This window comes from Lepus europaeus, chromosome 2, assembly GCF_033115175.1.
Source record: "Lepus europaeus isolate LE1 chromosome 2, mLepTim1.pri, whole genome shotgun sequence".
Taxonomy (NCBI): Eukaryota; Metazoa; Chordata; class Mammalia; order Lagomorpha; family Leporidae; genus Lepus; species Lepus europaeus.
The window spans coordinates 69982407-69997513 of record NC_084828.1 but is presented as its reverse complement, the minus strand read 5'-3'; the positions used below and the strand labels follow the sequence as shown (position 1 = coordinate 69997513).

The 15107-nt window shown below is 42.0% G+C and overlaps 1 protein-coding gene across 10 annotated transcripts in view; it reads right to left on the bottom strand.

Moving 5' to 3' along the window:
- Window positions 1-15107, bottom strand: part of GRAMD1C (GRAM domain containing 1C) — a 138328-nt gene that overhangs the window by 24102 nt on the left and 99119 nt on the right. For all 10 annotated transcript variants that reach the window (XM_062208302.1, XM_062208293.1, XM_062208311.1 and 7 more), the window contains 2 exons: window positions 13945-14107; window positions 1203-1340 (listed from right to left, as the gene is read on the bottom strand). In XM_062208302.1, coding sequence (XP_062064286.1) covers window positions 1203-1340; window positions 13945-14107 — 301 coding nt within the window. The remainder of the gene's footprint in view (window positions 1-1202; window positions 1341-13944; window positions 14108-15107) is intronic.

Here is a 15107-nt window from a genome sequence, read left to right as displayed (position 1 = left end):
CCCACCGAACTCTCCACAATGGTAAGTAACTACTATTATATTGATTTTATTCTCAGAAATTACCTGTTTTAACTTTATAAAAAGAAATTATATAGGGGCCAGCATTGTGGCACAGTGGGTTAGGCCACCACTTGCAACACTGGCATCCCATATAGGAGCCATGGTTCAAGTCCCAGCTGCTCTACTTCCAATCCAGCTCCCTGCTAATGCACCTGAGAAAGCAGCTGAATATGGCCAAAGTGCTTGAGTCCCTGCCACCCACATGGGAGACTCAGATGGAGTTTCTCCTAGCCCCTGGCTTCAACAGCCTCAGGCATTGTGGGTATTTGGGGAACTAACTAAGAGATGGAAAAACCTCTGTTTCTCCCGGACACTCTGCTTTGCAAATAAATAAATAAATCTTTTAAAAAATTATATAGTATGTATTCTTTTGTTAAGATTTTTTTTTCCTGAAAGCAAAGTTAGAGAGAGAGAGAGAGAGAGTCAGAGAGAGGTCCTCTATCCACATGTTCACTCCCCAAATGGCGGCAATGGCTGGAGCTGGCCCGAAGGCAGGAATCAATTGCTTCCTCCTAGTCTCCCACATGGGTGGCAGGGGTCCAAACACTTGGGCCATCCTCCACTTGTATCTGGATTCTTTTGCTTAACATTGTGCCTGTGAGATTTGCTCATATTATTATAAGTAGCAGTAGTTTATTTTTTAGTTGCCATACCATTCTTTTGTGGGAACATACACAATTTGTTTTTCCATTCTATTATTGATGGATATTTGGACTGTTTTGAGTTTGGAGCCCTGATAGGAGTGAAATTACTGGAGCACAGAGAATTCATAGCTTTGGAAGATACTGTTACACCATTTGGCAAAGTGATTGTTCCAGCATATACTATACTAGCATCTAATTGTTCCACAATGAGACGCTCTGAATTCAATCTAACTGAACTGTTATATGAATAAATAATGTAAATAGGTGTAGTTTTAGTTCTCAAAGGATCAGAACTTAATTGAAGATAGCATCTGCCTAATTAAATAAACTGTTAACATGTGAGTTTAACCAGACATTTAAATATCAGTTTATATGTCATCAAAAGAAATCAAAACATGTCAAATTTTTCCTCATAACAAAACAGTTTATATAAGCTCAACCCTCTAAGAATCAGAAAATTCTCCCAAATGTATCATTATGTAAGACACAAGGACCAACCTATTATATTTCTGGAATTGGTAAATCTCTGCATAAAGCGTGAACTGGTGAAGAGCAATTCAAACATTCTCTCAGCACTGATATGGAAAACACGGTTGATATAAAGTCTTCCATGAAGATCTTTCTCAGGAAGATTTTCTAGAAAAAACAGAAACACAGAAAAGAAATCAAAGAAAGGTAATTTCAACTTTTGGTGATGTTCTTGTTTTGTTTTTGGCATAAAATCATTTTTAAATGTAATTAAAATGGTCAGCATATTCCAAGATACTATTAAAACTCCAATTGGGATTAATAACATATGTACCATATATAATTATACATATATAAATAATGGTACATTATGTACCATATATAACATATAGTTAACTATGTATCTCCCATATGTAGAAATATTTAACTTGAATGAGCTCAAGCTCCCATAATAAGTCACTCAAAAGAGTATTTCAAATTATTGACAAGAACAATAATTGAGACAAATATGATGGTATCTATCATCACAGCAATTAGCAGATACTATTTGTGCATGTACTTACTATCAGTAACTACTAAGTTATCAAGGGCTGTGAACCTGCCACACACTCTTACTTGTCAACCTGAAGAATATTTCAAGTGGTCTTAATGTAGGCTCCCCTAAGACAAGGGTCAATATATTCACAACATATTCTCAATACCACGTATTGAAAGAACTGAAAAAAAAAAATCTTCTGAAAAGAATTCTTCAAAGCTAAATAATGCCTAATAGAAATTCCATTTTTTTCTGGGAACTTGATAATGATTTTGAAAACCAGTGCTTGGAAAATGAAGTAGTATCTATTCATTTCTTCACATTCCCTGTATGAGTAGCTCATACTTGGGGGTAGGCTTTTGGCAAGTTGGGATACCATATCCCATATCGAGTGCCTGGATTCAAGTCCTGGTTCCACTTTTGGGTGCAACTTCCTGCTAATGTGCACCCTGAGAGGCAGCAGATGATGGCTCACAAGCTGGGTTGCTGCCACCCAAGTGGGAGACCTAGAAAGAGTTCCAAGTTCCTGGCTTCTGCCTGACCCAGCCCTGGAAATTGCAGGCATTTGGGGAATGACCTAGTGGATGTAGTGGATAGAAGATCTTTCTTTCTGTGTGCTTCTCTCTGTGTGTCTTTCTGCCTTTCAAATACAATGAAAGTAAATAAAGATATTTTTAAAAATAAAATAACCCATAATTACATAGTTACTTACTATACAAATATCAGACATTACCCTAAGAACTTTACAAGTTTTTACTCCTCCTCACTGCAGTAGTGGTATTATCATTGTCACCATCTCCACGGTACAGATGAAGAAACTGAAGCACAGAGAGAATTGCCAAGGCACCATGGCTAGTGAGTGACCGATCTGGAACTTGAACCACTTCAGCTCTGGAGCACACAGTCTTGCCCTATGGTTTATACCATCAGGAGTTTGACTCAGAAAAATCAAAAGGAGAGAGGGAGAGAAAGAAAAGAAAGGGGAAGAGAGAGAGAGAGAGAGAGAGAGAGAGAGAGAGAGAAGCAGGAATAGGTGCTTGGTATAATAAAAGCAGCAGCAAAAGCAATCCAATATAAAACTGTAATGATTTTAGGACCATGATTATTATTATTTCAAGGATTATAACTCATCAATACAAATTGAGAACTGTGACAAAAGCTCCCCATATTTCTTTTTTTGAAAAAGATTTATTTATTTATTTGAAAGGCAGAGTTATAGAGAGGCAGAGAGAGAGAGAGAGAGAGGTCTTCCATCTGCTGGTTCACTCCCCATATGGCTGCTACAGCCAGAGCTGCACCAATTCGAAGCCAGGAGCCAGGAGCTTCTTCCAGGTCTCCCATATGGGTACGAGGTCCCAAGGACTTGGGCCATCTTTTACTGCTTTCCCAGGCCATAGCAGAGTTGAATTGGAAGTGGAGCAGCTGGGACATGAACCGGTCCCCATATGGGATGCCAGCACAGCAGGCGGAGGCTTTAACCCACTGCACCACAGCGCTGGCCCAAAGCTCCCCATATTTCAAAAATAAAGCTTTAGCCAGCGCCGCGGCTCAATAGACTAATCCTCCGCCTGCGGCACTGGCACACCGGGTTCTAGTCCCGGTCGGGGCGCCGGATTCTGTCCCGGTTGCCCCTCTTCCAGGCCCTCTGCTATGGCCCAGGAGTGCAGTGGAGGATGGCCCAAGTGCTTGGGCCCTGCACCAGCATGGGAGACCAGGAGAAGCACCTGGCTCCTGCCTTCAGATCAATGTGATGCGCCGGCCGCAGCGGCCATTGGAGGGTGAACCAATGGCAAAGGAAGACCTTTCTCTCTGTCTCTCTCTCTCTCACTGTCCACTCTGCCTGTCAAAATAAATAAATAAATAAATAAAACTTTAAAAATTATCAGTGTGAAGCATCAGTCAATACTAATAATTGGGAAATGGTCTGGTTAGGTAAAAGGACAATGGTCTATGAATCAGAAAATCTCTCCTAGTTCTGGCTTAACCCCCAACTATCACTCCCTCATTAAATGATTTGTGTCTTTCTCTTTTGTTACAAGTGCAACTAACTTAAGGATACCTGGTAGGTATTGATTACCTTCTTCATGCAAAATACTATATGTAGTCAAAAACTATTCCCTGCAATCTGAAAAAATAACAGCTTTTTTGGTAGAGAAATGAACCACTGAATGTAGGCAGTTTGCAATGGTTTGGGGAGGTAACTTCCCAAGTAGGCTTGGGAAACAGCTTTTGCTGACAGAAGTATTACATCTTTGCTGTAAAATAATTCAAATATTCACAAAGAAAGTAAGCATATATAAGTGATACTATTGATCCTACCCATTTCTTTCACAGAATCAATACCAATTTTAATTGTATTCTGATTACCTTATTGACTTGTTTCTCTCCAGCAATGGACTCTAAGTTCTATGTAAGTAGAAACTATGTTACATATGTTATGTATACATATTTAAACACCTATGTATACCCAGTGCTTGGCTATCTTTTTAAAGATTTATTTTTATTTATCTGAAACACAGAGAGCGAGATAGAGACATACACAGAGAGAGGTCTTCCATCCACTGGTTCACTCCCCAAATGGCCACAACGGCCAGAACTGAGCTGATCCGAAGCCAGGAGCCAGGAGCATCTTTCAGGTCCCCCAATGGGTGCAGGGGCCCAAGGACTTGGGCATCTTCTAATGCTTTCCCAAGCCATCATCAGAGAGCTGGATCAGAAGTGGAGCAGCCGGGACTCTATCTGGCGCCCATATGAGATGCCAGCACTGCAGGCAGCGGCTTTACACCACAGCGCCAGCCCTGGTGCTTGGCTATTTTTAAATGAACCAATTACTTCTGAAAATCTTAGGATTTACTTTTATATATAAGAGTTTGAACTTGCAACCTTTTTAGAAACTTTTTATGTTGGAATAATCTGAGATTTACAATTAATTAAACTAGGCTGTGTTCTTTTTTAATTTTCCCAGTAATGTCCTTTTTCTGCACATGGATCCAATTCAAACTCCATCTGCTGGTTTACTTTGAGCCATCTTCTGCTGCCTTCCCAGGCACATTATCAGAGAGCTGGATCAGAAACGGAGCACCTGGGACATGAACCAGCACCCATATGAAATGCCAGTGTTGCGGGCAGCAGCTTAACCCACTATCCCACAGTGCTGGCCCCTTTCCTTGTCTCTTTATGACCTTGACACTTGAAGAATACTGGTCAGGAATTTTACAGAATCTCCCTCAATTTGAGACATCATCTGATGCTCCTCCATGATTAGACGAGGGTTATGGATTTTAGAAAAGAATATGATAAAGGTGAAGTGCCCTTATAATCAAACTCAGGTAGTACAGGATATCTCAATATGGCTGATGATGATTTTAAACTTGATCAGTTGCATAAGCAGACTTTTCCATTATAAAGTTACTATTTTCTCCTTTCCATATTCTATTCATTGGCAATGAGTCACTAAGTACGACCCATACCCAAAAGCAAGAGAATTAAGCTCCACTCCCCAAAAGAGAAGGTACATACACAGTGAGTATATTATTTGGAAATACATAGGGAAGATTTGTGCTTTCTTCTCCCCCTCCCCTATAATATATGCATTTATTCCATTATTTATTTATTTATTTTATTTTCTATTTTTGACAGGCAGAGTGTTTAGTGAGAGAGAGAGAGAGAAAGGTCTTCCTTTGCCGTTGGTTCACCCTCCAATGGCTGCTGCGGCCGGTGCATCGCGCTGATCCGAAGCCAGGAGCCAGGTGCTTCTCCTGGTCTCCCATGTTGGTGCAGGGCCCAAGGACCTGGGCCATCCTCCACTGCCTTCCCGGGCCATAGCAGAGAGCTGGCCTGGAAGAGAGGCAACCGGGACAGAATCCGGCGCCCCGACCGGGACTAGGACCCGGTGTGCCGGCGCCGCAAGGCGGAGGATTAGCCTGTTGAGCCATGGCGCCAGCCATCCGTTATTTATTTTTATCAGTATGGATTCTTGAATAGTTATTTTATTCTTAATGTTATTAATAATACTATCACTACTTATTTTGTTGCTCAAATTACTTTGGCCATTAGGAGCTCTGTCAGTCTGACTCTAGTGCTCATTTTTAAAAATTTATTTGGGAAGCAGGGGAACAGACAGATACAAAAAGACAGACAGAGAGCTCCCATCAACTGGTTCACTCCCTCAAATGCCCACAGTGACCAGAAACATTCCAAGCCCAATCCCGGAACTCAATCCGGATCTTCCATACCGGCGGCAGGAAACCAGTGACTTGCGCCATCACTCAGGCTTTGCATTGACAGGAAGCTGGAGTCAGGAGCCAGAGCAAGGACTCTGACGGGGGATGCTGGCTTCTCAGCCTCAAGACCAAATGCCTGCCCACCTGTGCTCTTTTGTCACCCCTCCTTCCTTACTTTCTGCTGCCAAACATGCCTCTGGATCAACTCATACCTTCCCTACCTCACCTGAGAATTAGCCATTTCTCTAGGGAGTCCTGGAACTGTAATTTTCAGAAGCAAGCTTTTTGCTTATATTTAAAAGGAAACAAATTTTACTCATATACCTATTTTAATATGTTCATGTTTTTTAAACATTAGTAAATAAAATGTGTGGAATTACAACTGGTAAAGTAGAATTTGTGGTCTCCCAACCAGAAGCCAACAATATATCTTTTGAATGCATATTTGTTCAAGGAAATAAATGCATGAAATAAACTATTTTCCCTGGGAGTGACGCATTTATGAAATTCCTGATACTTTGTCCTGTCCAAACAACATCATCAATTGCACTGCTATAGCATAGTAAGTTAGTAGGTAATGCTTTCAAAATGGGGAAAGGACTGAGTAGCAGGTTAGTACTTCCAATAAAGGAGAAATACTATTTCAAACATATCAGTTTGAAAGTGGCCAGTGATAATGGTGTAGAGCGAGACACATAAATACAGGACAAGTACCTAGACAGGAATGAAGCTGGAAACATACACTGGTAATGTTTAAGGGTAAGTAAAACTATATGTAAGAAAAAGCAGCTGATTTGCAGCTTGGCTTAACAATCAGGGGCACACAATTGGATTTTCCATTCTCTAACAACTGGTGACCTACTGTCTTCTTGACTCAAGGCATTCTTTACACCGGAAAAACAGCTGAATTGGAGTGTGCTGTTCAGAGATCCTACTCGGGTGACTGTGCAGTCACATGGCGGCCTCCCTGACATGCTAGCCCATTTCATGACGTTTTTCTCTCACCTTCCCCAGAGTCTGCTTGTCCTCAACTTTATTAACTAACAAGCATTGCCTGATGTTCCAACTCCTGTCACTCATTGTATGGCTGTGCCTCTCATTCATCTTGTTCCATCAGCTGCAGTTTATGGAGACCAATTTTCCTGTTCTTATGTGCCCTTCCCACATAAGTCAGCTTCCATTCTTAACATAAAATGACTTTAGTAGGAAACCCTATCTTACCAACTTCTGCACCATAACACAAGTGTCTCTGCTCTCAGCCAGTTTGTCAGCTTCCACTCATGGCTCTACTTCCTGCAACAGGTTTCACAGGAGACTGCCCATGACAACATGGAACAGGGAAGGTGGAAGTGGTAGGTTCTATCAGTGGCAGAAATGTTATAGCCTCAAAAATAAAGCCATCATTTTCTTGTGGATATGGCTACATTGTGCGAACTCATTGCTATTAGCCAGCAGACTCCAGCTTCTCAGATGTTCTGGACTCCTTCCCTAACCTGGCCCAAGTCTGTCAGCTTTCTCTGGCTGGGGAAAGTCCATCAGCAATGAACTTTTCAATAAATAAATAAATTCTGTAGCATATTTTGAGAATTAATGTAGACCAAAGTTTTGAATTAGGATGAGTAAAAGCAGTAAAACACAAAGCTTAGCATTTTGTTCAGTGGCACCCTTTTCTAGAAGTAGTAAAATACCCTGAAAAAGGACACCCTTCAATCTTGGTAGATTCTAAACCACCTATTACCGAGTAAGAGCATTAAAGGAAAAGTCAACCCCCTGCAGATTCTAGCCTGACTTGCTCTATCTGTACTTCAGCTAAACTAAACATCAAAGGGACTGGGCTAGAAACTACTTCAGGTCCTTCCATGAGATATTTCAGGATGCTCCTTTGCAGATCCGTGTCAGGGATATATGGGCCCACAGGAAGTGGCTACATCAGACTATCCTGTCCCCCAAATATGGGCGATGGAAAAGGTGGGGGAGATCTTCTCATTTATTACTAGGCATGCTCAAAACAGACCACAATAGTATCTTTTCAAATAAAAATGATGCTTCATTTAAAGCGATTTGCTCCCCACCTAAACGCACATACCCACTGCCAAATCTTCCAGGACAGTTTATTCTTTCGACCTTTCCCATTGTCTTCCCAGTTAATTGACTTTAAGTGTCTTCACTACATCACAATTTTAAGAAAATTAAAAGTGAATTCATTTACATGCCCAGTGCATGCTATGATAAGCCCAAGACTGTGGAACCTGCTTAGGGGAAACAGTGATTTAACTTGAAATCTAACAATAATTTAATACAAACAAATCACCATTGCTTACACTTTAAAAGAAAACTTCCACAAACAGGGGAGCACATGTTACATGCAGGTTCTTACTGCTATGGAGCCCATCTTTGACAGAGGTCCTGGCAATGAGCAAACTGTGATCGGGGCTCATAGGCAATTATTCCTTCTTTATTTCTAGATACAGAACTGAGTTTTGAGGAAACCTTTATGGGATTTATCATTAATGTTATTTTTATAGGAACTCAATAATAAAATTACTCTATAAGGACTATCCTTAGAAAAGAGTAGGTGAGAAAGGAAAAAAAACAAATTCCTTATTTTGGTGTCACTTACCTATTTGGCCACTGGGTGCCAGAATAGGTCTTCCTAAAGTCCCAAGTTCAGTAGGCAGGGTACAACTAATTCATGCCCTCCTGCATACTAAGGCATGAGTGGTAATAAAGTACTCAATACCTTTGATCTTTCCCAATGTCTTCCACTGCACCAAGTTCAAATTCAATGATCTTACAATTTTTAAAAAAATACTTAATGACAACTCCCAGTTTATTGGTACTTAGAGAAATCAGAAAGAATATTAAGTTGCTATAAATTTTCCTTTAAATAACTATTTTTTAACTATATCCTCTAGTCAGTCTCTCTCTCTCTGTCTCTCTTTCTTTCTCTCTTTCTCACTCTCTCGCTCTCTCTCTTTCTCTCACCCTGGTTACAAGAGAGCAGCACAATCATCATGTGTCTATAACATAATTTTAAAGTCTGAAACATGAGAAATTTTAAATCTTTGATCTTTGTCAGCTCTGAAAGCACTGTAATATACAAACTAACATTAGTCTTTGGAAGTTTAAAAATATGTTTAAATAGTGGTTACCAGAGGCTGGGAAAAGTAGGCAGGAGACAGAGAAGGGAAAGGTTGATCAACAGGTGGCAAGTTACAGATAGTTACATGCTCTGCACTAAGCAGAGCATGACTTTACAAATCAATAGTCTATATATTTCAAAAAAACAAGAAAAAAGGATATTAAATATTTCCATCATAAAGAAATAATAATTGAGGAAATGAATATGCTTAACCTAATTCGCACATTGCACTATGTACACATGTAGTGAAACATCACATGACATCATAAATGTGTATAATTTTATATAGATTTTTAAAAATAAGATTAAAATATTTTAAAAATTAAAAAGATTTTAAAAATTAACTGTTGTGGGGTTAGGTAAAGCCGCCGCTTGCAGTGCTGGGCACCAGTTCAAGGCCTGGCTGTTTCACTTCTGATCTAGCTCTCTGCTATGGCCTGGGAAAGCAGTGGAAGATGGCCCAAGTGCTTGAGCCTCTGCACCTCTGTGAGAGACCAGGAAGACGCTCCTGGCTCCTGGTTTGGGATCGGTGCAGTTACGGCCGTTGCAGCCATCTGAGGAATGAACCAGCGGTTGGAAGATTCTCTCTCTCTCTCTCTCTCTCTCTCACTCCTTCTCTCTCTGCCTCAGCCTCTCTGTAACTCTGCCTTTCAAATAAAAATAAATAAACCTTTAAAAAAATTAAGTGTTGTAGGGAAATCTCATCTTAATATAGTAAACATTTATAGAAAATGGGAAATTATTTATGTTGCTTAATTTAATATTTTTTATTTATTTATTTATTTTTTGACAGGCAGAATGGACAGTGAGAGAGAGAGAGAGACAGAGAGAAAGGTCTTCCTTTGCCACTGGTTCACCCTCCAATGGCCACTGCGGTAGGCGCGCTGTGGCCAGCGCACCGCGCTGATCCAATGGCAGGAGCCAGGCGCTTATCCTGGTCTTCCATGGGGTGCAGGGCCCAAGCACTTGGGCCATCCTCCACTGCCTTCCCGGGCCACAGCAGAGAGCTGGCCTGGAAGAGGGGCAACCGGGACAGGATCGGTGCCCCATCCGGGACTAGAACTCAGTGTGCCGGCGCTGCAAGGCGGAGGATTAGCCTAGTGAGCCGCGGCGCCGGCCTTAATTTAATATTTTTTAAAGATTTATTTATTTATTTGAAAGTCAGAGTTACACAGAGAGAGGAGAGGCCGAGAGAGAGAGAGAGAGAGAGAGAGAGAGAGAGAGAGAGAGGTCTTGCATCCACTGGTTCACTCCCCAATTGGCCACGACAGCCAGAGCTGTGCCAATCCAAAGCCAGGAGCTTCTTCCAGGTCTCCACATGGGTGCAGGGGCCCAAGGACTTGGGCCATCTTCCACTGCTTTCCCAGGCCATAGCAGAGAGCTGGATCAGAAGTGGAGCAGCTGGGACTTGAACCAGCACCCATATGGGATGCTGGCACTGCAGGCGGCAGCTTTACCAGCTATGCCACAGCGCCGGCATTAATTTAATTTAATATTATTAGTAGCTGTGTATAATGCAGTGGAGATGCCTCTTCCCCACTCCTTCCAAGTTAAAGGCACTCAGGCTAATTACTGGCCTCTCTCTACCGGTTTACTAGCTCTGCCTATAGGAAGTAGATTAATGTTACAGACTGAATATTTGTGTCACCCCAAAATTCATATGCTGAAGCCCTAACCCCCCTTGTGGCTGTATTTGGAGATGGGACCTCTAAAGAAATAACTAAGTTAAATCCGTGATTTCAGTAGGGCCCTAGTCTGGTAGGATTAGTGCCCTAAGAAGAGACACTAGAGAGTAGGTTCACTTGCTTGCCTTCACTCAAACTCACTGTGTGTGAGTATGTGTGTGTGGGGGGGGGAGGGGGTGTTCAAGCACACAGGGAGGAAAGGCCACAAGAATACAGGAAGTCATCTGCATAAAAAACAGGAAAAACATCTTCGCCAGAAATTGACTCTGCAGGCCCTTGATCTAGGACTTCTCCAGAATTATAAGAAAATATGTTTCTGTTATTTTTTTAAAGATTTATTGTATTTATTTGAAAGACAGAGTTACAAAGAGAGGTAGAGCCAGAGAGAGAGAGAGAGAGAGAGAGAGAGAGGTCTTCCATTCTACTGGTTCACTCCCCCAAATGACCACAACAGCCAGAGCTGAGCTGATCCAAAGCCAGGAGCCAGGAGCTTCTTCCTGGTCTCCCACATGGGTGCAGGGGCCCAAGGACTCGGGCCATCTTCTACTGCTTTCTCAGGCCATAGCAGAGAGCTGGATCAGAAGAGGAACAGCTGAGACTTGAACTGGCACCCATATGGGATGATGGCGCAGCAGGCTGGGGTTTTAACCTGCTATGCCACAGCACTGGCCCCCATATTTCTGTTATTTAAGCCACCCAGTCTGTGGAATTTTGTTATGACTGCCCATGCTGACTAATATTTAGTAAAACATGGAAGGAGCTCACTGGGCAGGTTTGGTACACCTCTGTCTTTCCTTCTTTGCAGATCCAGGTGCCCATAGAAGTTGATGCTCCTCTGCAAATGATCTTGCCTCCAGCTGGAGAAGAGGTGGGCCACTGCCGGGCACTGATGGGTATATCTCATATGTCAGCTCCATCAGCAGCCCTCTCATCTTTCACACACAACAGTATCCTCTAACTTACACTATTAGTATTACAGGTGATATTTTTCTCCTCTATCCGACTTGTTCTTTCCCCAGTGTGGTTACAACAGGGGTGATTAAGAAGGAGTACTATGGGGTGGCGCTGTGGCATAGCAGATAAAGCCATTGCCTACAGTGCCAGCATACCACATGGGTGTCAGTTCCAGTCCCAACTGCTCTGCTTCTGATCCAGTTCCCTGCTAATGGGCCTGGGAAAGCAGCAGAGGATGGCCAAAGTGCTTGGACCCTTGCACCCATGTGGGAGACCCAGAAAAAGCTTCTGGTTTCGAATCTGCCCATCTGTGGCCATTGAAGCCATTTGGAAAGTGAACCAGAAGATGGAAGATTTCTTTCTTCTTCTCACTCTCTTTCTACCTCTCTCTCTGTAACTCTGTCTTTCAAATAAAATAAATAAATCTTTAAAAAATCATTTACTGATAGAAATATTTCCTTGCTAGAAATTTGAAGCATCTTCTTTATTCCCTTTTGGAAGCAACTCAATCATTTAAATTAGTATTTCATCTGAGAATGCATTCCAGTTATGGCTACTTGCTTTCATAATCATACACACAATAGGCTTAGATAATCTTTGCTAGATGTCTCTTTGTTAAAAGGAAAAGAAGAAAAGAATTTGAGAAGTGTTGGGGTGAGGTAAAAAGAACACTAAACTGAGAGACCTGATCACTAACCCTAGATTTATAGGTTAACTAGATGCATGGTTTCATGTTTAACTCCTCTAGGTCTTATCTTCCCTACATGTAAAAGGAGAAGCAGCCTAGAGGAACTAACAGGACACGTTACCTATAAAACGTGAGCACTTTGTACTGTATGGCACATAGGAGAGTGAAGGCAGAGTTTTATAATATATTTGCCTTTTCATTGGTACTCCTCCATTGCCTAAAGGCTTGGAATTGTAAAAGCTAAATGTGATGGAAATTTTCAAATTCCAAGCTTTTTTTTTTTTTTTAATATTTACTTGTCAGGGCCAGTGCCATGGTGCAAATGTCTTGCTTTCCAATGCCAGCGTCCCATATGGGTGCTGGTTTGAGTACCAGCTACTGCACTTCCAATCCAGCTCTCTGCTGGTGCACCTGGGAAAGCAACAGAAGATGGCCAAACTCCTTGGGCCCCTGAACCCACATGGGAGATCCAGAAATGAAGAAGCTACTGGCTCCTGGCTTCAGATAGGCTCAACTCTGACTATTGTGGCCATTTGTGGAGTGAACCAGTAGATGGAAGCCCCCCCCCCCCACTTCTCTCTGTAACTCTTTCAAATAAAATAAATCTTTGTGGGTTGGTTTTTTTTTTTTTTTGTTTGGTTTTTTTTTTGACAGGCAGAATGGACAGTGAGAGAGAGACAAAGAGAAAGGTCTTCCTTTGCCACTGGTTCACCCTCCAATGGCCGCCGTGGACAGCGCGCTGCAGCCGGCACACCACACTGATCCGAAGGCAGGAGCCAGGTGCTTCTCCTGGTCTTCCATGGGGTGCAGGGCCCAAGCACTTGGGCCATCCTCCACTGAACTCCTGGGCCACAGCAGAGAGCTGGCCTGGAAGAGGGGCAACTGGGACAGAATCCGGCGCCCCGTCTGGGACTAGAACCCGGTGTGCCGGCGCCGCAAGGCAGAGGATTAGCCAATTGAGCCGCGGCGCCGGCTTTCAAATAAAATAAATCTTTGTTAAAAGATAAATTAATTAATATTTACTTATCTACTTGAAACAAAGAGATAGCAAGAAGTGTAGGGGGGGGGGGAGGGAGAATTTCTATCTGCTGTTCATCCCCAAATGGCCACCACAGGAAGGGCTGGGCCAGGCTGAAGCCAGAAGCCAGGACCTTGTTCCAGTTTCCCACATGGGTGCAAGGGCCCAACGACTGGGTCCATCTTCTGCTGCTTTCCCAGGCGCACCATCAGGGAGCTGTATCAGAAGCGGAGCAGCTGGGATTCGAACCAGTACCCATATGAGATGCCAACACTGCAGATAGAGGCTCAACCTTCTGTGACATAGCACCAGCCCCAAATTTCAGGCTTCTGAAGGAGGTGAAGCTGGGTTAGATTTAGAAGCCTCTTTTTTTCTATTTTCTATAAAATTCTATTCCTTTTTTGGTTCTTTATAAGCTGCAACTGTATCTAATGCAACTAGTTTCTCAATCTGCACACACTTACTACAAAGATAAACATTAAAAGGCATAATTGACATTTAATTAAAATTTATAAGAAATTCTTTACCTTCATCAAAAGAATCGGAAGTGCTGCTTTTGTCCAGAGAAAGATACTCATTTTTATTCAAGTCCAGTGATGTCGATGGAACTCTACTTAACCTTTTCTCTGAAGTCAGCAGAGGACTCTTTTTGAACCGTTTCTCATTTGGGGACTCCTCTTTCCCTATGCCCTAAAAGGCAAACATTCCAGTTTTAAAATGAAACAAAAACAGATTTTAAGCTTAGATTTTACACTGAGGGCTTTAATATTAAAGATGCTTTGAGATATTGCTCTCGGAAAAATATCTACACCATTTAGTTTGTTAGATTTGCATCACGTTTCCAGTGCTGCTAAATGACAACCCATAAAATATCTGTTAATAATATATAGCATTCTGAAGTCATCATCTTACACGTTAATAAACAACCAACATATGAAGAATGTCAAATAAAAAGAACTCGCAGATAGCAAACATCATGGGAATCACTTAAGCAGAAGGGAAATGGGACAGGGGACAGAACCAGCAGAACTTGGGGGTGGACAAGTGAGAGGAGCCAAAGCCAGTTAGTTTTCCCAACCAACACCTGCCCCATCATTCAAGGAAGAAAACTCACCCATCTCCCAAAATCAGTAACTAAAGCAGAGAGGGAAAAAAAGAGAGAGAGAGAGATGACAGTCACACACCAGTATAGTGGGGGACAGAAGAGGAAAAGTGAAACTCATTTCACATCAAACTTATAAGAATACGATTGGCTTTGTTGTCAAGGACTAACAGATTAGGCAATAAAATGTATCCAATACCTGATGCTATCTGTAGTTTCTGGGAAGGTTTAATAACAACTCATCATTTCCACAATAAATTTAATGTTAGGCATTAAAGTATGAATTGTATTGCTCTGGTAGTATTCAACTGGAACAGTATTACAACCAGGCTTAGCAGAATAGTATTACAAATCTGTATAAACTATACAGCAATATTCTTTGCTACATTGTTTGTACGTGCACAGAGGAAGGACAGCAAAAGCACAGAGACAACCCTGGAATTTCCTGCCCTAGAGATCCCTAGAGCTCTGAACAGCAGAAGCAGCTCCAGGGAGGATACAGGTTTCCAACAGCCACTCAGAACCCAGAACAACAACTGTGACCCAGGACATAATTTATTAAAAGATTATACTACCCTCATCAGAAGA